Source organism: Lemur catta, chromosome 19 (genome assembly GCF_020740605.2).
Source record: "Lemur catta isolate mLemCat1 chromosome 19, mLemCat1.pri, whole genome shotgun sequence".
In the NCBI taxonomy this organism is placed as follows: Eukaryota; Metazoa; Chordata; class Mammalia; order Primates; family Lemuridae; genus Lemur; species Lemur catta.
In genome coordinates this window covers 3,375,100-3,399,604 of record NC_059146.1, presented here as the reverse complement: position 1 = coordinate 3,399,604, position 24,505 = coordinate 3,375,100, and the positions used below count along the sequence as shown (strand labels likewise).

Below are 24,505 nucleotides of genomic sequence, written 5' to 3'. Positions count from 1 at the left end.
CTTTGAAGCTGCAGGAAGGGGCCGGGAGGCAGGGAATGCAGGCGGCCTCCCGCACACAGCCTTGCTGACACCTTGGTTGAGCCCCGTGAGACCCATGTCTGATTTCTGACCTCCAGAACTGCGAGAGAATAAATTTCCGTTATTTTAAACAACTCAATTTGTGTTACATTTTTATGGCAGCAATGAGAAACGAATACAGCCCCCTTGAGTATTTATATTAAGAGCCTTGCGCTCTGGAGTCAAACTGCTTCGATGCTGGTAGGTAGCTCCACTACCTATTAGCCGGTTTATGGGGGAAAGTTAGTCACTCTTTGCAGCCTTGGTTTTGTCCTCTGATAAATGAGGTTATGGTCTCATTGCTGTGTCCTCAAGGAAAATGAAGGTAAAGGCTTTAAGACCTATGCTGTAAAGAAAATGTACTAGATAAATATTAGCTTTGAAAGAATCAGGGTATCTGGGTGGAATTGGCATGGCAAAGAACTTCTCTGCACTCTTATTTCCTTGAAGTTTGTTGCCCCCACCTCCTTCAGCCCCTGTGGACTGCGTGTAGGACCCTGGTCCTCTAGGGCTTTGACCCACATGTTTCCATGCTGGGGGCCCCTTTTTTAGATGTCACCTTTTCCTCTTGTACTAATTTTCTGATATCTTTTAAGAAAAAGAAAGAAAAAGAGATAAATATATTAAGTGCTGCCTCCCAAGGTATTGCTATTAATAATAATGGCTCTGTCTCTCAAGGTCTTGCCATTTGCCGTGTTCAGGGCTGTTTCTTCTGCAGAGAGCATTTGGAGGTCTTGGTTGGTTGTGAGATTGGGGGTCCTCAGGCATCGCCTTTCCATGGAGGACTTTTGTCGTTAGTTACCTGAGTAAAATCCACAGTGAGGAATTTCAGCTGGGAGATATTTTGGGCAGGGAGACCTCCTAGGGGCCCTGTGAATCAAGCTATGTTTTAAGACGTATTTGCCCTCCTGCTCTGTCTGCATGTAGACAGCCTTGGAATGGCTGTCATGGAATTTTCGTGGGAGGAGAGTTGCTGAGAAAAATTGGCCGTTTTCCTCAAAGTTCTCAGAGTAGAGCCGTTTGGAGCGTATGATACCAACAGTTTCCGTTGAACTTTTCCATAGCTGTGTAAGAGTTTCATTTCAGTCTGGGTGCCATGGTGAGAAATTCTAACACGGATTTGGAATGAGATTATCCTGTAATGAGATCACCTGCTGAAAAACCCACTTAGCATCCACAGAAATCACATTATGTACAAATTGTTAACACAATTATAAAAATGCATGAAACGCCACCGAAACAAAACTTGCTGCGTATAAACCAGATTTCTGAAGTTACTGGTTATTACGAGTATGTAAAAAGTCAATTCTGGAAGAAGTGCACAAAGAAAGTATTAGTGTTCCATAATCATTGACCTAGGAGGATTCCTATTTTTGTGTTGGTATGTGATTTTATTTTAAAATAAATACTGAAAACACATAAAATACAGCTGTCACACAGTGGGACAGTTCCTACAAGCATTAGGGGCTGTGTGCTTTGGTTTGTGTGGTCTCCTCTGGTGGTAAGAAAGGTACTGGCTTCAAAGTACTTGCCAAGTGTCTTCCCCTTAGCACTCAGCGAAACTTGAATCCGGAAAGCATCCTGAGAGGTCTTTGATTCTATTCCACTATATCCAGGTCAGGCTATTTTATTGTGAGCAACATAGGAAGCTTGATTATTTTAACAAAAATCGACCTGTCACTCAATCTGTAGCCTTCCCCTATGGCCATGTCAAAGTCAGTTTTGACCTGGTTTTTCTATCTCTGTGGCCTATTTTTGGTGTATTTTGGGCAGAAAGTATCACTTAATTTGGGCCACAGTATTTTCCATCTGCTCTAGAAAGGCTCTGGGTTGAATGCAAAATTTCTTTAGCTCATGCTCTGTGCCCCTCTCTTCTAGTTCCTACAGCTACAGCAAGAAACGAAACAGACAAAAATCACTGCCCTCCTAGAGTTTTTGTTCTATGACAGATATAGGCATGGTTTATAAAGACATAAACCATAAAGAGTGACATACTTGACTTCACACATTTGTAAAACTTTTGCATAGCAAAAGGGCCTGCAGACTTAAAAGACAAATACATGGGAGGAAATAATTGCAACAAAAGGAGCTGAGGTAAGTCAGTAAGGAAAAAGGCCACTAGGAAAAGGTGCAAAGGGTGGGTGTAGGTATCAATTCTTTCACTTTCTAAAGTAATAAAGACTTTCACTTCTTTGAAGTGTTAGAGCCGGTTCCCCTCGGCCCTGGCCCCGGGAACAGAAAGACAGAGTCACTGAGGCTGCAAAGGCAAAGGAGTTTTATTTTGGCTAGCTCGAGCTAGGGTCCAAGTCCCAGAGCACCAACGCAGTGGTCTCTTTACGAACCAGGACCCTGCCCTGGGGTAAAAACAAAGCTTTTATACTTTTTTTTTTTGGCTGGACTCTGTTGCTAGTTATTTCTGATAAGAGACTCTTTCCCAAGAGATTCCCTCCCAGGAGATTCTCTCCCCAAGGACACTTGCCCTGCACAGCCGGCCTCCCTATCAGGAAGCCACCTACGCTGCGGTTTTTTTCTTTTTTTTTAACTGCATTTGAGCATGGTTTTAGCTCTTTATCGTAATCAAGCAATAAGCAAGCAAGCTTTGTGTACAGAAGCGGAATTTGGCTGTTAGCTAAGAGCAAAAAAAACAAGTCACCATCAAACAAACTAAAATATTGTTTTAGTCCTACTCTACAGAAGTAATAATCCGTAGCAGTCGGATTTCATGATCTCGGAGTTTCTCACAGACATGAGCCAAGTACGCCCTTCAGAAAAGACGTCTCCCAGCTGCAAGTCACTGCGAGCGTCCGTAGCCTCCTACTCGGGGAAGGTCTCAGGCTCGGTTCTTCCCGGCATGCACCTCACAGGGACTGTGTGCTGAGCATGTTGCCAACTTGCCATGTTGCCTGGAAACCGCGTGTGCTCTACCCTTTTGGCAGGTGGGGAGAAAATGGACTTTTCCCTGGAAGTCTCAGCCGCCCACCCCCCAACCCATCCACCATTGACCAACCCTCATGTCATGCAGTTTCCCAGGATTAATTTAAGTATGTTAAATTGATCAGCAGAGTATTTTTAATGAGTACGTATCTCCTCAAATTGCAGCAGTGAGAATTCCTAGGGATAGGAGTATAGTTGTTGACTTTTCAATATCTGGTTGATATCTTTCCTCCTTTCAGGGGTAAAGTAGACCCTTCTCCATTTGACTCAGGGCTGATCTTCACGCTAGATATTTGCTACACATTTCTAGCTCTTGTATGTCTTTCCTGAAACTTCAGCCTCTCTTAACATCTTGCCTCTTGTTGCCTGGCCTTATTCTGTCCACCCCCCAACCTGCCCGATTAGCTCACCACATATTTTTCACAGGGGACATTGTTCCTGTTTACCAGAACAAAAGAACATGTGAGTCCTGTAAAGATTTTGGAAAAAATTTTAGCAGTTTGTTCCCCCCTCCATCGAGCGCTTGGGTGCTGTGTATCTGATCTTCTAGTCCTAGCACATTGGCAGGTACGCCTCTGGAATGCAAGTTAATTACATTGTGCTTGTTTTTAGTTTTACACAAGGTTGAGTTTTTTTCCTTGTTAGGTTTAGTCTTTGTGGCTTTGTTATGTGCAACGCTGGTAACTAGGGATGTTAGGGGGGATTTGATGTAACTGTGCTGTGAAGGGCGAGCAGTCGTAGAAAAGTGGGAGCCCCATGGGGGACCCAGGGACCCAGGGACCTCTGTGTTCCACTGCATGGAAACCATTTAACAGGACGCAAATGATGTAACAGTTAACAGTCAGCATTCCTGGGGCAATTGACTTCCTTTTCTGTTTATGAGCCACAGAGAAGTCAGGAATTCCATCCCTAGCTGTTGTTATATTAAGTCTTGTGTGTGTTGATCTCTTCAGAACCACATTCTCTTCCAGTTATCTTGTTGTTTCAAAGAACTCCGTTGCCTCCACCTTCCGTGTCTGAGGAGGCAGTGCTGTGTGTGCAGGCTGGGGCTTGGGACTTCTAGTCATTAGGAATATTAGTAGCAGGCATTTTTCAGCACTTGGCAACGGCCGCCTTTCAGAAGTGAATTGCACAGCCCCAGTCTTAGTGAACAGAACACGCTGGGCCTCACCTGGTGCCAGGTGCTTCATATCCGTCACTGAGTAATATACTCAGAGACAATCCCAAACTAAAATGAGATTCAGATAAGAAAATGGAAGCTCAGAAAGATTAAGTAATTTGCCCCAAGCAGCACAGATAGCTTAATTTAAACCCAAGCCTCTTCTTTTCTATAAGATTACTTTTTTATTTTGATATCTCGAGGTCATTATTGTGAATAACTTCTTTCCTGGTCTGTAGATTCAGTAAGTATCAGTACGGATATTAAGGTGAATGTTGATGAACTTATTTCCTCACCATTAATTTTTTTTCTTTTAATTATGTTTAGAATTAAAGTTACCTGATTATTTTGGGGTGGTTTATGCATAAAGCATCAGATACCCAGAAGGCTTGAGGCTTTCCCACCTGCCTTGACCCAGGGAATGTGTGCTGCCCCCACATTCTGCTCCTGGGAGCGGGCGGGTGGGGTTTGGGTGACCAGTGAAGGGGACGGAGCGTGTAGAGGACTCTGCTGAGCTCTGGCCTGGGGCTTCAGAACCTGGGCTTCCATCCACTGCCTGTCTGGTCTGGAAGACAGTTGAGGTCTTACAGCACCAGTATCCTGAAGACCGACGGATTTTTAAGACCGCTAATGCTTTGGAATAGTCCAAGTGATAGCAATCAACACTAGAGAAATCGTGGCAAAGTGATATAGTACAGTCTTCCTGGGATTGGAAGTGCATTTTTAGACATTACAGCAGAACTGTAATCCGCTTTTGAAAAATATTTTTCGAATTTCTTTTCATAGTAAATTCTAAATATATATGTTTATTCCTGGTTCTCAGGACATATAATATTACAAAGTTATAGGTAATTTATTTTAGTGTTTAGATGGTTGATATATACAATGGACCAAAATAAAAGAAACTGTGATTAAAAATGAATTTGGTTAGAGTTGAAAATGAGATCCACAAACTGTTAATTTGTAAAATGAAATTGGTCCAATTTGTAAGCCCTAAAATAAATAAAGATACCATGGGATGGCTCTTCAAACTGATTATTTTACTTTGTTTACATTTCTCCTGTCTTTCCATAGACTTGTGACTGAGTTACACATTTAATAAAGGTCTAGAAAAATGTTAATATGCATAACTCTTCAGATATTATCATATGCATACAAGAGACTTTTCTTTCCAAATCACATATATCTCCTTTATTTCTCTTAAGTTTATATGCACTCATTTAACTCTTTTATAGCAAACATCCTGTGTTTGTTTGAAATTTATCAAAGGTAGTTTATATATTGTTCCAAAATATCATTTTATGATTCATAATGAATAATTGCAAAATGTCACTCGAGGCAGCCTTATGTTAGGAGAAAATCTATTTGAAAGTACTGTTAAATGCTAATTTTTTGGGGGGGGCATCAAGTGTTTATTTCCTAAAGCAAATTCAGAAAGCAGCACCCCTCCCCAAGTCTAAATGAGTAACTGTCTTTGAATTTAGAAATGTTTTCCTGCCTCATCCAGGGGGTAGACAATAAGCATGCAGTTTTGCAATTGTCCATGTTTACAAATTTGAAGAATTTCTAATCGCTACTTTTCAGGAAACAGAATCCTGATGTACGTCTTAATTTCCAAAGATTTTTTTAAAAAATTGCTTCAGGGTCATATTTAGGACCTTTAGATACTAAAACTTGGGGTAGTAGAACAGTATATCATTTGAATCAGACAATCCCAGTTTGGAAGTTTCCCTTCCTCCCTACTTTTCTTCCTTCCTTCCTTGTTGAATCGCATAAAGATCCTTTTTTAAAAAATGTCTTCAGGCTTCGGCTTGGCAGTCTATTTCTGGCAGTCTCTGATCATACCGCTTGGCTTCCTGCTTTCTCCTCTGGTTTTTCTTTACTTCCTCCTCTGTCTAATTAGATTTAAAATCTAAGAGGCAGGGTTTGGTCTAAGTCATTTCATACTGTGATTTCACTTGAAATGTGGAATGATGATGTGAAGCTGCTTTCTAAGCTCTGTTTACACTCGGTCTCCTATCAGAGTCCCGCCAGTTACACTGTTTCCTGACAATGACTTTTAGATAATTTTACAATGACTAATTTTTTTTAATAGAATAACAGATCTTCCATCGTGCTGCCAGACAGGCAGTGAGTGTACTTAGCTCTTATTTTTTGAAGAGCCGAGTTTAAGCTGAAGGCCAGATGGCAAAGTTTCCACTGAGTCAACGCGTAGCTGTATTTCAAAGGGCGGGAAATGAATTGGGGAGTAACTTCGGCTTGAGGACAGTTAATTTGTGGAGTTGTTTTGGATTTGCTCTGAACATTTGTTTGACAGAAACAGTTTCTCATTAATGAAAAGATGTTACACAGAAGGCCCTGAGGGATGTTAAACTGCAGAGTTGTGTTTCAGGGAGGGACCCCATGTCACATTGTCTTTGCCGCAAGCTGACACAGACCAGAAAAGAAGATGTCACTGTGGCAGTTCCCTTTTTAGCCTAAGTTCAGGGCTCCTTAAGTGCATTTATTTGACAGGCATTTATCAACCATTTCTCATGTACTACTTTTGAACACAAATGTGTCAGCTAAAAGCTGCTGCTAGAGACCTTTGTTCCCTCGGTGGCGAATGAGGCACCTGTATCCTGGTGTCACCTCCTAAGGAAACAGCAGGGCTGTGTGGTCATCGGTGTGTTCTCAGGAAGGGAGACCAGCATCGAGGAGGGAAGGACCGGGCAGAGATCACACCTGGTCACCAGGTGGCATGGCATGGGGAGAAATGTGGAGGGCAGAGGAGGAAGCAGGGGGCGTAGAAGACATTCTCTAAGGCGTCGGTGTGTCCCTCGTGTAGCAGAGCCCAGTGCTCACCTGCTTGGAGAAGAGGCTGAGCCTCCGATGCCAATGGCTGTGTGGGGCAGCCAGGAAAGTTGCACACCGGGGACCCTGGCCCGGTACCCTGGCTTGGCACAGCCGTACGGCGTGTTCTTTCCGGCATGCACGCTGCAGACGTGGAGACCACGATCCCCTCGCAAATTCTCTGAGGCCCTTCCTTGGTTCTTCCAGGTACCACGCCAGCCCCCTGGATCCTCCCACCACTCTAAGGAGGAAAAGCCCCTGCACAATATGCCTCAGGGATGTTTCTCATCCCCTTTCTGAGTGGGGAAGTATGAATTAATTTGGCTTAAAAAAATAAAGTGAGGTGGCATTTCTTTACCCCTAGTGTAACAGACTTGAATCCACGCCCAGTGGACCTTCAAGCAGGGCCACTCTGCGCTCACTAGCGGGCCCAGGGGACATTCTTGCTCTGACGCCTCGTATTCTATACGTCTCTTGTCCCCTCTCCCACTTGCAAAAGCCACTCACCCTGTCTCCCATTCTCCCAAGTCTAAGTGCAGTGAAAAGCCAACTACAATGAAAATCTGAACAGTCTATAATTAAGTTCAGAGCTAAGTTTTCATAGCCAAAAATGAATTAACACATAAGCTCTTTATGATTTTAACAGAACATTTAAAACCTTAACGGTAAAAGGGTTTTCAAACTTGTTTTTTGATGGCAAAAGTCCATTTTCAAAGGAAATTTTTTGTGCACTCAAATGTAGTTAACATGAAGCAGACAACAGGAAAGCTCTCTGGCTGAAATGGAGTGGGGAACCGATCATGCCCCTGTAACCCAGGCTGTGGCCCCAAACTCCCTTGCCTTGGTATCCTCGAGTTCTTCTGAAATACACCGTTTTAACCCAAAGTGTGGGCAATGTGGTGTGACTGTCAGGGGTGGAATATTAGACACATCATCACGGGCCGCTGGGGAAGATTGTCTTTGGTAGAAGTGCCTTTTAGACTCATTGTCCTACCGTAAGAGCAAATACTGCTCAGAAGCCAGACCTGTCTATCTGCAGGTTTGAATGAACATCCCACTATAACACGGAGGGATTTTTATATCGCAACAGCGGTTTATTCCCTTAGCCATGAAAAGAATAAAATTGTAAGCTACTTACTGCCTTTGAATATGGAAGGTTGAGAAATAAAAACAGCATGTAGTCCTGCTGTATAGGCACCCAACGTTCTCAGTCTTCATTTAGTCATTGAATACGCATTTGATTTGCTTCTGTCATGTGTCAGTTCTATTCTAGCCTCGTGCACAGCAGTAAGAAAAACTGATAAGGTGCTTTCCCTCAAGGAGATTACATTCTAGAAGGGAGAGAGACAGTAAGCAAACAAATATCTTTTGCTCATGTAAATTATGTGAGCCAGAATGAAATAAGATTTTGTGAGGTTTGGTTTTGTTTTGTTTTTTTAGCAGACTGTCGTTGTGGTGGTCTTGAGTGTCAGTGCTGTTAGCAGAGACTAGCATAGTGCCCTGTGTTTAATAATGTCTAAAAACAGAGTGAGAAGGATTTTTCAGCTTGCAAGGTAAGATACTTCTGGAGAAGGCACATTTTAATGATGGAATTAGAGGAACAGAGAGACATAGATTGATTTCATTTTTAGATTGTCAATATATTCTTGATCTTGATTTTCGATTTTCAGTGGAAATTTTGCTATTTTCCAAGCTCCGGTGTCTTCAAAAGTGGTCATTGTTTATTTGACCTGAGCCAGCCTGTGGTCAGAACTTGGTACATTCGTCATTGCCTAATGACGCGATACGTTCTGAGAAGTGCGTAGCTGGGCGATTTCGTCCCTGTGCAAACATCACAGAGTGCACTCGCACACACCCGGATGTTGTCGCCCGTTACACACCTGGGCCACATGCTGTGCCTATGGCTTCTGGGCTGTAAACCTGCCCAGTACCATGTTACTGTACTGAATACTGTAGGCAGCTGTAACGCAGTGGTAAGTATCTGTGTAGTTAAACATATCTGAACATAGAAAAGGTAGAGTAAAAACACGGTTTTGTAATCTTAGGGGATCACCATCATATATGCGGTCCATCGTTGACCAAAACGTCGTTACGTGGTGCACGACTGTACCTCCAGCATCCGTCACATCTCAGCACTCCCTGCTGCAAGCTGCCATCCTCCGTCATCTCTTGTTGGATTGCTTCCATAAACAGCCCCCTGACTGTGTCCTTATTTCTTCCCTTGTCCCTGTTTCCAACACAACAGGCAGAGCAATCCTTTAAGAACTTTAAGTCAGATCATTGCCACTCTGTACTCATAGTGTCGTAATGACTCTTCTTTGTTAAAGTTTGAGTCCTCACACGGGCCTGCAGAGCCCTGCGCCGGCTGGGCCCTCTCTCCTGCTTTGCCTCCTTCTTGCTCCCCCCCATCCCCCACCGCCATTCTAGCCACCTGGGTCTTCTTGTGACCCTGACAGCTGCCAGGCATGCGCTTGCCTGAGGGACTTTGCACCTGCACTTTGCACTGGAATCTTCCTGGATCCACGGGTGACTGCCTCACCTCTTTCAAGTTGCTGCTCAGATGTCAGCTCTCCGTGGGGCCAGGTCCCTAACTCATATTGGAACCTGCCCTGCCCTCCCATACCCTGCGTCTCCTTTACTCTGCAATACGCTTTTTTCTTCATAGCACTTATTTCTGTCTGGCACGATACATAATAATTTTCTTCTTTATTATGTTTATTGATACTGTTTGTCTTCCTAGAGTGTAAGCTCCCCAAAGCAAGGGATCTATTCTGTGTTTATTCAATGATGTGTCCCAGCTTGCAGAGGGGCAAATAAACAAGTGAATAAAATAAACAAGTGAATAAATCACAGAGAAACGCAAGCCTTGCAGATGGAGGAAGAGCTGACACCTCTCACCCCTCAGAAAAGAACTTAAAATATCACTTTAGACGTTTCTGTTTTCCAAGGGATCTTCTCTGTCCTGTGGCCCTAATGGAGACTCGACCAACTCTTCGGTTTCTCTCTCCCCTGACACAGAGCCCGGCAGTGCCGGCTCCCCGCTCTCCTCGTGGGACTCTCCCTTCTTGCACGCTCAGAGCTTTCCGACCCCCGTACCTACCTATTCGAAACCTCCTAATTCGCAACAAAATGAAAGTCCTTCCAGATAATACTGCTCGTCCTCCTTAGGAGGCAGGGCAAGGACCAAGTCTGGCTATCTGAGGACACCCTTGGATTTTCCCTCTCCTCTCCCACCACTTATCTGTCACCCCAATGCTTTTATCAATGTCATAGTCTTGAGTGCCAGCCTTCTGCTGGGTCCCAGGAACATGGTGGGAAAGAACAGACATGGGCCTCATGGCCTGGAGCTTTTACTTTTACTTTTTTTTTTTTTTTTTTGACAGAGTCTCACTCTGTTGACCAGGCTAGAGTGTCGTGGCATCAGCCTAGCTCACAGCAACCTCAAACTCCTGGGCTCAAGCGATCCTCCTGCCTCAGCCTCCCGAGTAGCTGGGACTACAGGCATGCGCCACCATGCCCGGCTAATTTTTTCTATATATGTGCAGCTTTTACTGTGTATTTCTATTTCCAAGTTGCAATGTTCCATATTTCCTAATTTTCTTTTCTCGACAAGGTTCATCTCACCAAGGAATACATAGTTCAGAAAATGGTGGCAGTGACCAGGCAATTGAGCACACACAGCTGATCAATATACACACTATAAGAGCTCATCAAAAAAGTCAGATTATTTTATGACTAAAAAAGTACACATCATCATAAGAACATTTGTAAAATATGGAATAGAATATAATGAAGAAAATAAAAATTACCTTTAGGCCTAATACCAGGGATAAGGTACCTCCTCCCATGCCAAATTGTGTTATTAGAAACAATTGGTATTTTTCCATTTAAAGTATCTTCAACTTTGTCCCAGGACAGTAAGTATTTGCAACAATGTATTTTTCAATGGCTGTAAAAGTGTTCCTTATTTTGAAGGTTCCAAATTTATTTAACCAATCCTTACTGTTGCAAAGTTGTTACTTCATAGTTTCCTCATTACAAACCATGATCCTATGACTGTCCTTAAAAATAAAACTTGCATATATTTATAATTATTTCCTTTGTATGGAGTCCAAGAAATAGGATTGTTGAGTCAAAAGTTATGCACATTGACAAGACATTTGATGTACATTACCGAATATTTAAGTTTATCTTAACATCCACTTTTTTGAACTGATTTATCCTTTTATTAATGGGCTTCCTTAAAAAATGTTTCTAGCTTATTGTCTTAAATTTATTGCCTACTGTAATTCTGAAGCAATTGAATATTTGTTGAATTTTGAGAAGAAAAAGAACACCAAAATACTAAAAGCAAAAAATACTAAAATGTAACTATGCTAAGGGAAAAAAAATGAAAATATTATTAGTTAAGGTCATTTCACATTCTTTATGGCAGAATAGACTCTGACATTTTAACTGGTATTTTCATTTAGGCAAGTAAATATATGTCAGATACAGGGCACGGGGTCCCTATGCTTGTGTTCCAGCACACATCAATTGATTGACTCTATTTTTTTTACTATAACTTTCTCTGTGCTATAGAGTATTATAGAATTTTAGAAGGGGAGACTTATTTTTAGGTTTGTTCAATTCATAGCACTTCACTTTGACATGATTTTCAATTGTTAAGAAAAATATTCCCTTTGGGTATTTTTAAGTGGGGAAATTTATGAAAACTTGATTGTGCATATGAGGCTACTCTTGTGCTCTGAACAGACGGTTCGTTCTGCAAACCCACTGGTGAATTTCCTCCTGCTTTTCTCACATAAGCACTCTGTGTATTATTTCTTGGTGATTTCACTATTAATGTTCTAAAATGCCAAAGAAAAATTGATGACAATAAAACTGAGGATATTTGTTGAATAGCAAGGAACGTTAAGATTTACTACTGCTTATTTATTTCTCCTAATATAAAAGAGAAAAACAGCCTTATTCTGATATTGTTTTTATGCCCTTTTCTCCCCAGTGCTCTGTGGCGGGGGCAAGAGCTTTCTGTGTGCCAGCGGGCTCTGTGTCCCCAGGAAGCTGCAGTGCAATGGCTACAACGACTGTGACGACTGGAGCGACGAGGCCCGTTGCAGTACGTGACCGGCTGTCGGGGATTTGTCTGGGTGCACAGGGATTTCATTCGGGGGGCCTAGAAACCAGAATGATTTCATTGTGAAATCCTGACAACCACCCAGAATTTGTATAGACTGCTTTTGGTTTTCCCTTCTAAAGCGAGCGAGGGAGCGTGTTTATCTTGCCCCAAGGGACAGAGGCGTGTTTGCACACCTTGCAAAGGCACAGTTTAGTAGGGGCTCAGCACAGACAGGGCACTGGGACAGATCAGGGACTGAAGTGTTTTAGCATAAAGGGCCCTAAAATTGGGAGAAGGCTTTTGGTTTATTTTGTTTGGGTGAGGATTTTTGTTTTTGTTTTTAAAGCTTTCTGAGTATAAAGGTCAATGTTTTTTAAACAGGATATTTTTATAGGAAAAATTTTCACCCTAATGATTTTTAACATTACTAACCAGTAACTACAAAGCCTCTTTTATTTTTTTTTATGGTTACCCTAATGTTGGGATATAATTGTATTTTTTTATTTTTATTTCAGCATATTATGGGGGTACAAAGGTTTAGGTTACATATATTGCCTTCGCTCCACCCGAGGTAGCTTCAAGCGTGCCCATCCCCCAGACGGTGTGTATAGCACCCATTAGTGTGAATATACCTGTCCCCTCCTCCCCCCTCCCACCTGCCTGACACCCAATGAATGTTACTACTGTATGTGCACTTAAGTGTTGATCAGTAATACCAACTTGATGGTGAGTACATGCGGTCCTTGTTTTGCCATTCTTGGGATACTTCACTCAGTAGAATGGGCTCCAGCTCTATCCAGGATAATACAAGAAGGGCTAGATCACCATTGTTTTTTGTGGCTGAGAAGTATTCCATGGTATACATATACCACATTTTATTAATCCACTTATGTATTGATGGACATTTGGGTTATTTCCACATCTTTGCAATTGTGAATTGTGCTGCTATAAATATTCTAGTGCAGATGTCTTTTTTATAGAATGTCTTTTGTTCTTTTGGGTAGATGCCCAGTAATGGAATTGCTGGATCAAATTGTAGTTCTACTTTTAGTTCTTTGAGGTATCTCCATATTACTTTCCACAGAGGTTGCACTAGTTTGCAGTCCCACCAGCAGCGTATGAGTGTTCCTGTCTCTCTGCATCCACGCCAACATTTATTGTTTTGGAACTTTTTGAAAAAGGCCATTCTCACTGGAGTTAAGTGATACCTCATTGTGGTTTTGATTTGCATTTCCCTGATGATTAGAGAGGTTGAGCATTTTTTCATTTGTTTGTTGGCGATTAACAACATAACACAAAAGATGTCACAAAGCCAAACAAAATTGATACAATAGTTAGCTCCCACATATGAGTGAGAGCATGTGAAATTTGTCTTTCTGTGCTTGGCTTACTTCACTTAACATAATGTTCTCCGTTTCCAGCCATGCTGTTGCAAATGACAGGATTTCAGTCTTTTTGGTGGCTATATAATACTCCATTTTGTATATGTCCCCCACACAAAAAAAGTAGCCGCAGTGGGTTCTTTGAGTAAAGAGTAGAATTACTAGGAGCTGGGTTGGAGTGAAGAGAGCTGATGGAAAAGATGGAATTAAAGCTAGGCCTTGCACTCAGGTGATGTCTGTATACTCCAGAACATTAGTTTTCAACTATCTGGGTGACATTTTGCAATGTATGGAGACATGTTTTATTTTCGCAACTGTGGGGATGGGGGAGGCTCTACTGGGATCTAGTGGGTAGAGGCCAGAGATGCTGCTAAACATCCTTCACTGCACGGGGCAGCTGCCAACAACACAGAATTGCCCAGTCCGAAAGGTCAATGGTACTGCAGTTGAGAAACCTTCCTCTAGAGCTGGAAGCCAATAGTGGAAAGAACCCAGGGAGTCAGTAAGCCTGGTCATTGACTCACAGCTCTTGCTGTTGGAGAGCTGAGCAATGGTGGGCAGACCGTTTAACACCTTGCTCATCTCAAAGTGAGAGGGTCTGATTAAACAGTCTTCGGTGCTTTCCATCTTTAACATTCTATGGGTGAGACCTGAGCATCCGCACTTGCGTCTTGAGTTGAGGCAACACATTTATGTTTCTAGAGACTGAGCAAGTTGAACGAAGCCCTTGATAAACAAAGGCTTTCTGTTTCTTAGCTTTCTGCTTTAACTTACCGACAATTTTCAGGGACAAAAGTTAATAGTGTGCATATGAGATACCGAACTGAAATAAATATTAACACGCAGGAACTTCAGAAGAAACATTTTGTATCAAGCTCTCCCTAAGAAAATGAAAAGCTGTGTCTAGAAAAACATCTACCTTAGGGTCATGCAAAATTATGCTTGTATTGAGCAAGGAAATCGCAGGAAATGGCTTTTCAAAATTTTGATTTCTTGGCCCCAAATTGAGCTGACAACACCTCTTCTCAGTTCAGATAAACATTAATTCCAATAAAAGGAGCCACTGTGATCTTTGCTATTTGCTATGTGTTTCTGACTGTGCAATGCCTCTGGCCAAGGTTTTGTGTACTTACTAATTATACAGACCTTAGTAAAGTAACACGTGGCCTTCCAAATGCAGCTAATTTTGTGTCTAACTTCTGAAAATGGCTCTAACCAAGCAAGTCATAACAGTGGAAAGTTGGAATCTGCAGCAGGGTGAATAATGAGGATTTAAAAAAAAAATATCTGAGTCCTCTCCATTTATGAAATAGTTTAATACGTGATGACATCAATTTTTAAAATATCGCCAATGAAGTATTTCAGTGTGAATTACTCGGGGTCCAGAATGGGCCTCACAGAGGCCACATAAACCTTTGAAAATTTTTGGTGTGATCTCAGGTTAATCAGATTCTGAAAGGAGTATTTGATTCCCCAGTAGTCCATCAGAAAAAAAAAAAAAAAAGCATACTGCTTAAAAAGAAATGAACTCACATAGTTTAAGCTCTGCAGAACCACTCTCCACTCCCACTCCAGGGCAGTGCATTGGTACTTTCACACCCATGGTCAAGGTGAGAAACCTTTTTTCCCTGGTTATTGCTGATTCTAACATATGGATTCGTAACTTCCCACAAGAGTAATTTATATTAAAACAAAACAAAAATCAAAACCACTTTTTAAACTTTGCAAGGAAATGTATATATCTTGATGCACAAATTCCCCAAGTCTGCCCTCAGGAGAACTGAAGGCATAGTCAGTCCTTCTCGGACTCGGGCACTGTGTCCGGTGGCCCCCGTCAGCTGTGGGGTGCAGGGTGGGGGGATAGCGCCCTCTGCTGAATGAGAGAAAATAGTACTGTCGAGGTGACAACCAGGACCTCGTGTTAATAGTTCTTATATTTTCCCTTAAGATGGGTGTCCCCATTTGAAAATTATTCAGACTGGTGGGAGTAAAAAACAAAAAGTACTTGCAAAGTTTTGCATTTGTGTCAGTGTGAGCATGTGCGTACGCGTGTGTGTGTTTGTGTCTGTACACATACACACCTTCTTAATGAAGACCTTGAAGAGATGGTCTCTAAGACCAATGCCACTCCTAAAATGATGTGATTCGAAGTTTTTCAGGTTTTTTTTTTTTAGAAGATTGCATTCCTGAAGTAGAAATTTATGATTCATGTGTATGTTAAGTGTAATATTTTGATGTGGCTAATAGTTTAACTGATCAATGCCAAAGGCTTTTGATAGCGAATGGTCACCAGGTGTGGGATGTTTATAGTAAAGAGGTGTCCACCACCAGCTGTATGAGACACAGGCTTCTGTTTGAGGAGAAACAATCAGCTGGAAGTCAGGAGACTGGACTATTGACCACTGGATTTCTGGTCCTCATCAACCAAAGTAGACTGACCTTCAAATGTGCCCCGATTTTTCACCTCTTTCCCTTGTTCTTGCTATTTCCTCTACATGAAACATGCTGAACTCCTCATTACATCCACCCTGCTGAAATTCTGTCCATCTTCAATATTCCTTCTCCACTGTAAGCAACCTAATTTTTACACTTAATTTACTTTAAGTAAGGGATAAAAGGTGACACATTTAAGACATCAAGCTTCTATTAAATGCAAGTTTCTTGACATATATATTAATTTTAAACATTTTTATAGCTTGACTAAGGTATAATTTATATACCATAAATTTCACCTGTTGATTTTTAGCAACCTTATAGAGTTGTGCAACCATCTCCACAATCCAGTTCTTGAACTTTTGCATTTTCCCCAGAATTTCCCTCCCACTCATTTGCGATCAATCCCCAATCCCAATCCTCCAGCCACCAGTAACCACTGCTCTGATTTCTGTCTCTATGAACCTGCTTTTTCTGGGAATTTCATAAATGAGTCATATAATATGTAGTCTTTGTGTCTGTTTTTTTTCACTTAGCATAACATTTTTGAGATTCATCAATATTGTCATATATATCAGTAGTTGGATCATTTTAATTACTGGGTAGTATTCCGTTGTATGGCTATATTACATTTTGTTTCATTTACCAGTTGATGAGTGTTTAGAGTTTTTCCAGTTTTTGGCTATTATGAATAATGCTGCTGGGAACATCCATATACAAATCTTTGAGTTGACACATGCTTAATTTCTCTTGGGTGGATCCCTGAGAGTGGAATTCATTAATTAATTGCATGGTAAGGTCACAGTTACCTTCGTAAGAAGCTGCTAAACTGTTTTCCAAAGTGGCATTGCTATTTTATATTCTCACCAGATATACATAAGAGTTTAAGTTTCCCAAAACCCTTGCCAAAACTTGGTATTATCCATCTTTTTAATTATAGCTATTTTAGGGGATGTGTGTTAGTATTTTCTTGTGGTTTTAATTTGCCTTTCCTTAATGACTAATCATGTTGAACACCTTTTCATGTGCTAATTAGTCATTTGTGTTTTGCAAAGACTTTCTATTTATTCATAATTCTTTTGTTCATTTGTAACTGAGTGGTTTGGTGTTTTATTATTGAGTGTTAAAGTTCTATATATTTTCTAGTATAAGTTTTTTATGATACATATGATTTGCAAATATTTTTTTCAGTATGTGCCTTGTCTTTTCATTTTCTTAATATCTTTTGAATCACAAATATTTTTAATTTGCATGAAGCTCATTTATTAATTTTTTTCTTTTATTACTTGTGCTTTTGGTGTCATATCTGAGCATTCTTTGCAGAGTCCAAGGTCACAAAGATTTTTTTCCCTGTATTTACATCTAGAAGCTTCATGATTTTCACACTTACATTTAAGTCTATGACCCATTTTGAGTTAATTTTTGTGTATGATTTGTGGTGAAAGTGAGAGTTCGTTTTGTGCATATTTAATATCTGATCGTCCCAACACCATTTGCTGAAAAGAGCATTCTTTTCTGTGGAATCATCTTGGCATCTTATATACATTATTTTATTAAATTCTTCTCTCAAACCCTAGTAAGTGGCTGATTTTACCACAATTTCATAGATCAGTTCGCAGACTCCTAGAGTTGGACGAACACACAGAAATCCCACAGCTAGTGGATGGCAGAACCAGGATAGCAGTTCTGCTGGGCCCAAGCATAACACCTTATCTTATTAAAATTGAGAAACTGTGCCCCTGCATATTGTTTATTTCAACATTAAACTATAAGCTTCCCGAGATTACCTCCTTTATTCTCATGTTGCCACCATAACCGTAGGGCAGTATGTGTTTATTTTAGGATCATGTCATGAAACATTCAATTGACTTAAGCAATAAAATTTATACGAAAGGAAATAACTCTATAATCTAAATGACTTTTTGTCTCCGTTATATTTATGCTTACCATTGACAAACCTAGACTTCCACTCTAAAGAAAACATTTTTAGGAAAGCACCACTCACCCCCTATGGGAGTTATTTATTCTGTATGAACAGGAATTTGATCAGGAACTATTAATGTGATGAATTGAGAATGTCTCATCTTTGACTATCAGGGAGCTTTCAGGCGACATAAAGCGGAAATCAGAGAAAAATGCTAAAGCACTTGGCTTGGGAGCCAGAAGGTCCTAGTCCTGGTCTCACAGTACTTATTAGGTGACCTTGAGCAAAGTCCTTGGCTCTCTCTGTGCCAGCCTCCTCACCTGTCAAACAGGTGTGGACCAGGTTACCATTATGGTTTCCCTTCCGTGACAGGCTTTTATCAGATAAAGCGCGACTGTGACACTCTGTACTGTTCTGATGACACATTGGTGGCTTCTCCTCTTTGCAGACTGCAGCGAGAATCTGTTTCACTGTCACACTGGCAAGTGCCTTAATCACAGCCTCGTGTGTGACGGATATGACGACTGTGGGGACCTAAGCGATGAGCAAAACTGTGGTAAGTGGCACCGTGTCCGTATTGGTTTTAATTGAAAGTCACAGAAATTCATGATCAAGAACTTGCAGCTCACTGCATGCTAATGTGATTACCAGGTTAAAATGCAAAGTGGTTGGTTTCTTATGTTTTAGAAGGAAGCAGTTTGTTCAGTCTCTGGTATCAGGCATGTCTTCCGTGCAAATGGGTCACTTCTTGCATGATCAGGCACACTAAGGAAATATTAAAGAAATGGGGTGAAAGGATGGTTAAAGGTGTTAATGTGTTAATAGTTTTTTCTCCTCCAAAGTCTTTTCTTTCTTCTCTGGCTAGAGCCAGCGGCTTATGTTCAGATTTTGAGTCTTGAGCAAAACTTTGCAGACAGATATATTGTCTGTGCCTTATCCCCTTGTTACGTGTAACTAAAGACCCCTCCTCTATTCGACTCTGAAGCACTACAGGGGCTGTTTGTGCCATAGCTACATCTAGGGTTAGGATGATGCGTTCATTCATTTTATGTACAGATGCCAATATTCTTTTAAAGGATGAACCTGCCTTCGGAAGGGCCATATTCTATTCCGCAGTCCATCTTGTGAATTAAAATCAGCAAAATCCCTCTTGCTGATTTACCTTTGTAGCTTGGTGTTTGGCTTTACAATTTTTAGGTCGTATATTACTGAGTGACATAGGAACTTTGCAGTGTGAACACAAGAGCAGGCTGGGATGAGAATGTACCCTGGACAAACGCTGTCAGTCAGTGTTCAGTATTAGACAATATTGAATGGAGTGTTTGGAAGGAATCAGGAGTATGATGAGAGGAATGTCTTGGAGTGGTGAGTGTCAGAAATAGCCCCATGCTGGGAAACGTGGTGGTTTCTAGGAGCGCTGTCTGGCTGTCCCTTGCTGCATCTGTAAAAATATTGAAAAACATAAATGTGTACACACCATTCCACAGGTGACTGGTGTGGGTTATCTTATTTTGGAAATAGTTTATTTTTATTTCATTTTATTTTTAACTTATGCATGGTTGTACATTTATGGGGTACAGAGTGATGTTTAGATATATGTACATAACGTGTAATGATCAAATCAGAGTAATTAGCATATCTATCACCCCATTTATCATTTCTTTGTGTTGGAAACATTCAAAATCCTCTCTTTTAGCTACTTGAAAATTTACAGTAAAATATTTTTAGCTACAGTCGCCCTCCAGGGCTACAGAACACTAGAACACGTTCCTCCTGTTTAGCTCTGATTTTGTATCCGTTACCCAACCTGTCCCTCTCCTGCCCTCCGCCCGCCCCTTCCCAGCCCCCAGTGCCCACTGTTCTCGCTCTGTTCTATGAGATCTACTTTTCTAGCTGCTGCATGTGAGTGAGAACATGAGATATTTCTCTTTCTATGCCTGGTTTATTTCACTTAACATAACGTCCTCCTGGCTCATCCCATGCTGCTGCAAATGATGGGATTTTGTTCTTTTTGATGGCTGAATAGTAAATAGCATTCCACATTTTCTTTATCCATTCATCTGACGGGCATTTAGGCTGATTCCACATTGGCTGTTGTGAATAGTGCGTGGGAGTACAGATCTCTCTTCAATATCTGTTTCCTTTCTTTTGGATATATACTGAGCTGTGGGATTGCTGGGTCATCTAGTAGTTCTATTTTTAGTTTTTTGAGGAACTGCTCTACTGTTTTCCATAACGGCAATGGAAATAGCTAATTTATGTTCAGATGGGAGTTCTTCTGGGATTGACTAGTCTGGAGACAAAAGATGAGAGGGAATTGTAATTATATACACGACAGAATCTACAGTTGCAAGTGGTCTTAGCAATCATCTACTCCAACTCTTCCCTTTCTCAATGAGATAGCTGGGAAAATGGCGGGGGGAGGCAGTTGGGAAGGAGGAGTGAGTGTAGCTTGGTTGGTGGAGAGAACCAGGGGACAGCTGGCATGTGGAAAACAGTGGTCTTCCCGGTCAGCACGATTCCTCTAAAGGTAGTGGGAGATCATGGCGCTTGTGTGTCAGGACGGCTGCTGTCTTCATCCCATGTCAATAATCACCACCTTCCCTTAGACTCGCCCCTCCCCGGCTCCCTCTTTCTAGTAGGCTGAACATGGCTGGCTCTTCTGGTTCTTGTCCAAGCGTCACACTTCTTGTGCTTTTCTTCTTTTCTCCATACTGTGTCTTCCACATTCTTAACTGTATGGATCCAAAATATCCTTTAAGATCCATGGTCTCCCCGGGAGTGAGTCTGTGACAATGGCACTCTTAGTGGACTCGTGGTAGTTTCTCATCATTGAATCAGTTATTCATGAGTCCACACGCATCTTTTGAAGAGCTGCTCCTGTTCAGAGTACCCATCTCTCACGGCAAAGCATCCTATGGCTTCTGCCCTCTGTGAGAGGAAAGATCACTTCTTCTTTTTCTATTTTCCCCAAGAATGTATAAATTGGGACAGTGTTTAAATCCCAGCTGAAAGAAGTCATGAAAATGATGCAAGTGTTTTGCATTGCTCGCCCAGCAGTTCTTTCCAATATGAGGTATATATTAAGGTAGCTCCATAAAAAACTTCAGCTCAGCATCAGGAGAGATGACACAAGGAGATGCTGACCTTCCCAATTGCCACAGAGAGGTAAGTTACAATTCTTAGAAACACAAAAGAGCTGTCGCAGATACATCAGATCAGCCATATACGTTGTGAAACACCAATCTCAGTTACGTTTGAGTCAGTGTAGAAACCACGGATGTTTCCTGAGGAAAGAAAACAAAGACTAAAGAAAACGGAAGAAAACAACAATAAGGACATGCTCTGGGTCCCGGGAGAGCTGTGCAGAGTGGGTATTCACCTGGGAATCAGATGTGTCCCACCCCACGGTGAGGGTGCCCAGTGGGGCACACACTGGGGTGGGACGTGGAGTTTTTGTTATTTTGTTTGTTTGTTGTTGCACTTTGTCATGTGAACAGAAGGCAGCACTTTAATTGTGCCAGACCCAACACAGAAACGTCATTGGAGGTATCGGAACAATTGGAACTGACCCTTGGACGGGACCGGGAGCCGTGCCGTCCTGCGGGTTTGTCACACTGGCTCTCTGCGTCCTCATGAGTCGTGTGTCGTCTCCAGATTGCGATCCCGCGAAGGAGCACCGCTGCGGGGATGGGCGCTGCATCGCCATGGAGTGGGTCTGTGACGGGGACCACGACTGTGCCGATAAGTCCGACGAGGCCAACTGCTGTGAGTGCCCTGAGGGTTTCATTCTGCTTATCTTGTCAGGGTTGAGGACCACATTGAAGATTCGCTATCTACACAGCTGTCCAAGGGAAAGGTGCTTATACTTTGGTTCTAGCCTAATGGGGTGGTGTGACGACAATAACCACGCAGTGTCTCTGCCTCCCACGCCCCTCGCCCCAGAACGCCAGGCTTGATGTGGCCAATCCGGCCGCCTGGGTGTCTGTTTTCTCTCCCATTGCCCCGTGTGTCTCCTTCATGCTTCCGTAACTTCGTTGAAGGTGATGCTCTTTCCCGGGGCTGGGGCCTTTCTTCTCGAAATCATACACAGGGAGCTAAGCTGTCCTGGAGGAGCCTCCAGGTGTGTTCCCAGGGACCGTCTGTGGGAGAACACGGAGAGAACTGCCGGAGAGCAGACAGCCCGCAGTGTTCACGCAGCTACAAAGGAAGCGTGTGACAGTGACTACGGTTTTATAGCGGGTTCTGTTTCTGGGTGAATGGAAATCTTCAGGTAGTTTTTACATTACCAAATTAACAACAAGTATGGCTATTAACTCTTCCCCCCCCCCCCCAGAAAATACAGTGTATCTAGTAGGGAATAACAAAAATGATTGAACAGAAGCAGTAAGGTGTTAAAACAGACTACAATTGACCTGAAAAAGTTCATGTGATATATTTTATGCACATTTGACCTCATTAAACATTTTATTTCCTCTTTTGCTGTCTAACAGTAAAAAAAAAAAAGTTGATTTTATGAGATTGAATATTGAATTGGCTTATAATCTCAGGCCAACAGAAATATGTGGATTACATAGTAGTTCTTGGATATAAGAAAAGTCATATAAAAAGTCATACAAATACAATGACTAGCTTTCCAATTCTCTGAATTGAATTTGAAATGAGACACCACCTGAGTCCTTGCTTAGTGGACACAGGGGAAGAGTGGACTGCATCTTGGTGGATCTTGGGGAAGCGAGGACATGACACTCAAGTATAACCCGCTGGTGTTGAGCCTGGATTCCAGCACAGGGGCTCTTAATGTTGAGAGTGACTCAGGGAAGGCTGAGGTCACATGATACCTGGGTTTCTAATGCTCTGAAAGACAATAGGCATAGAATTTAGACAACCCATAGGAATCAGAAGGCTAATGGATACTAGACCATCCTTTTTAAATATCAGATGTTACAAACAAGTTTTGAAATAAAGTGTTTATTGTGTATTAGGTGCTACGTGAGCTCTTTGCCATATATGTGTGTGTGTGTGTGTGTGTGTGTGTGTGTGTGTGTATATTTATATAGGCTCATTAGATCAGATAGATATAGAATGAAATATTTGGGCTTGGAGTGAGAAAAGCTTGCCTCCACCTTCTGCCCCTGCCTCTTAACAGCCGTGTGATCTTGAGCCAGGCAGGAAACTCCCTCAACTTCAGTCGGCTCAGCTTTAGAATGAGGATGATGACATCTACTTTGCAAGGCTTTCATGAGGATCTGAGATTGTAAACACGGTGCGCCTAGCACGGCTCTCCCCTATAATAAGCACTTTATGAATTGTAGTTTTTATCAGTAGTGGCACTACTCTCCTCATTAGAAACAACCACGCAGTTCTCAAAAAAAATTAATTTTTAGTAAGTGCTATTTAATGAGGTGGGAGAAGTTCTAGAAAGAAAACTCTCCATTACAAAAATGGTTAGAATTGAAAAAAAGAATAATGCTACGTCCGTTTGTGTGTGCAGAACACTTTATTTCTCGGTAGTGGCGGGTAAGCAGGTATTGTTTGTATGATGTGCGGACTGGAAGAAGAGTTGATAGACTCTGACTGTCATTCTGGCCTTTCCTAGCCTGTCACAGCCAGGGGCTGGTGGAATGCAGGAGTGGACAGTGTATCCCCAGCACCTTCCAGTGTGACGGAGACGAGGACTGCAAGGACGGGAGTGACGAGGAAAACTGCAGTGACAGTGAGTGTGGCCTGCTGCTTCTGGAATGTTCCTTTATAATGGCGGACCTTTCCTTGGAAATACAGCAAAGTGTTTGAAGTTGCCCAGTGCTTTAGTAACGACCCCCACGTAAATAATTCCAGATTGCCTGACACGTCGGTTCTCATGGCCCCAGTTTGCCGGGAATCCCTTTCTTGCGGTAAATATAATTCTCAAGCAACTTATGCTGAGAAACCATCCTTAGGGCGAAGGGAGGAGGTGGAACACCTGGACTGCATGGTCGGATTCAGGTAACTGTTGTCTGGGGAAAGCTGCAGTAAGGAGGAAAGCTGAGTGTGCATTAAGTGATACAAGATTCCAGTGAGGAGGAATTGACTTCCGAAATTAAATGTAACGGTTCCCTAAAAACCACGTTTAGAGGAGCAGTTAATGCCTCACATGACCAAGCCATAGATTAATACTTCAATAGACTTTAAAAGGAGTCTGATATCTGTGTGTGAGGTTCAAAAAGAAAAAGTAAATCAAATAAGTTGTTTTTTAAGTGTGCCTATTCGGTCAGAAAAGGAAGTTCTACGCCGGTTGTTTTCCATTACGGTTTGTGCGGAAGCCGCTCAGTGTGGGCCTGGCAAGGACATCCCTAGACTTAAGTCACATCTGTTTATGTTACACACGCACAGCTGGTGGTTAGGAGTGTGGTTGCTGCAGCCCTGCTGCCTGGGGTCGGGCTTGGCTCTGTCACTTGCTGTCTGGTGACTTTCAGCAACATGCTCAACCCCTCTGTGTCTCAGCTTCTGCGTCTATAAACCCAGAATAATGACAACTACTTCACAAGGTTGGCACATGCTGAGAACTCAATAAATTTTAGCTATTATCACATGACCATTATGTTAAGGCATCTCTTGGGTTGTGTCTACTCACAATCAGCTAATGAGACTGGTCACCTGTAGATAAATTAGTTTTGTCATAAATG

General features: G+C 42.0%; 1 protein-coding gene across 4 annotated transcripts in view; it reads left to right on the top strand.

Annotated features, from left to right (window-relative positions):
* CORIN (corin, serine peptidase) overlaps positions 1–24,505 on the top strand; it is a 180,032-nt gene that overhangs the window by 102,354 nt on the left and 53,173 nt on the right. For all 4 annotated transcript variants that reach the window (XM_045532957.1, XM_045532959.1, XM_045532958.1 and 1 more), the window contains exons 6-9: positions 11,988–12,101; positions 18,289–18,396; positions 21,498–21,608; positions 23,440–23,556. In XM_045532957.1, coding sequence (XP_045388913.1) covers positions 11,988–12,101; positions 18,289–18,396; positions 21,498–21,608; positions 23,440–23,556 — 450 coding nt within the window. The remainder of the gene's footprint in view (positions 1–11,987; positions 12,102–18,288; positions 18,397–21,497; positions 21,609–23,439; positions 23,557–24,505) is intronic.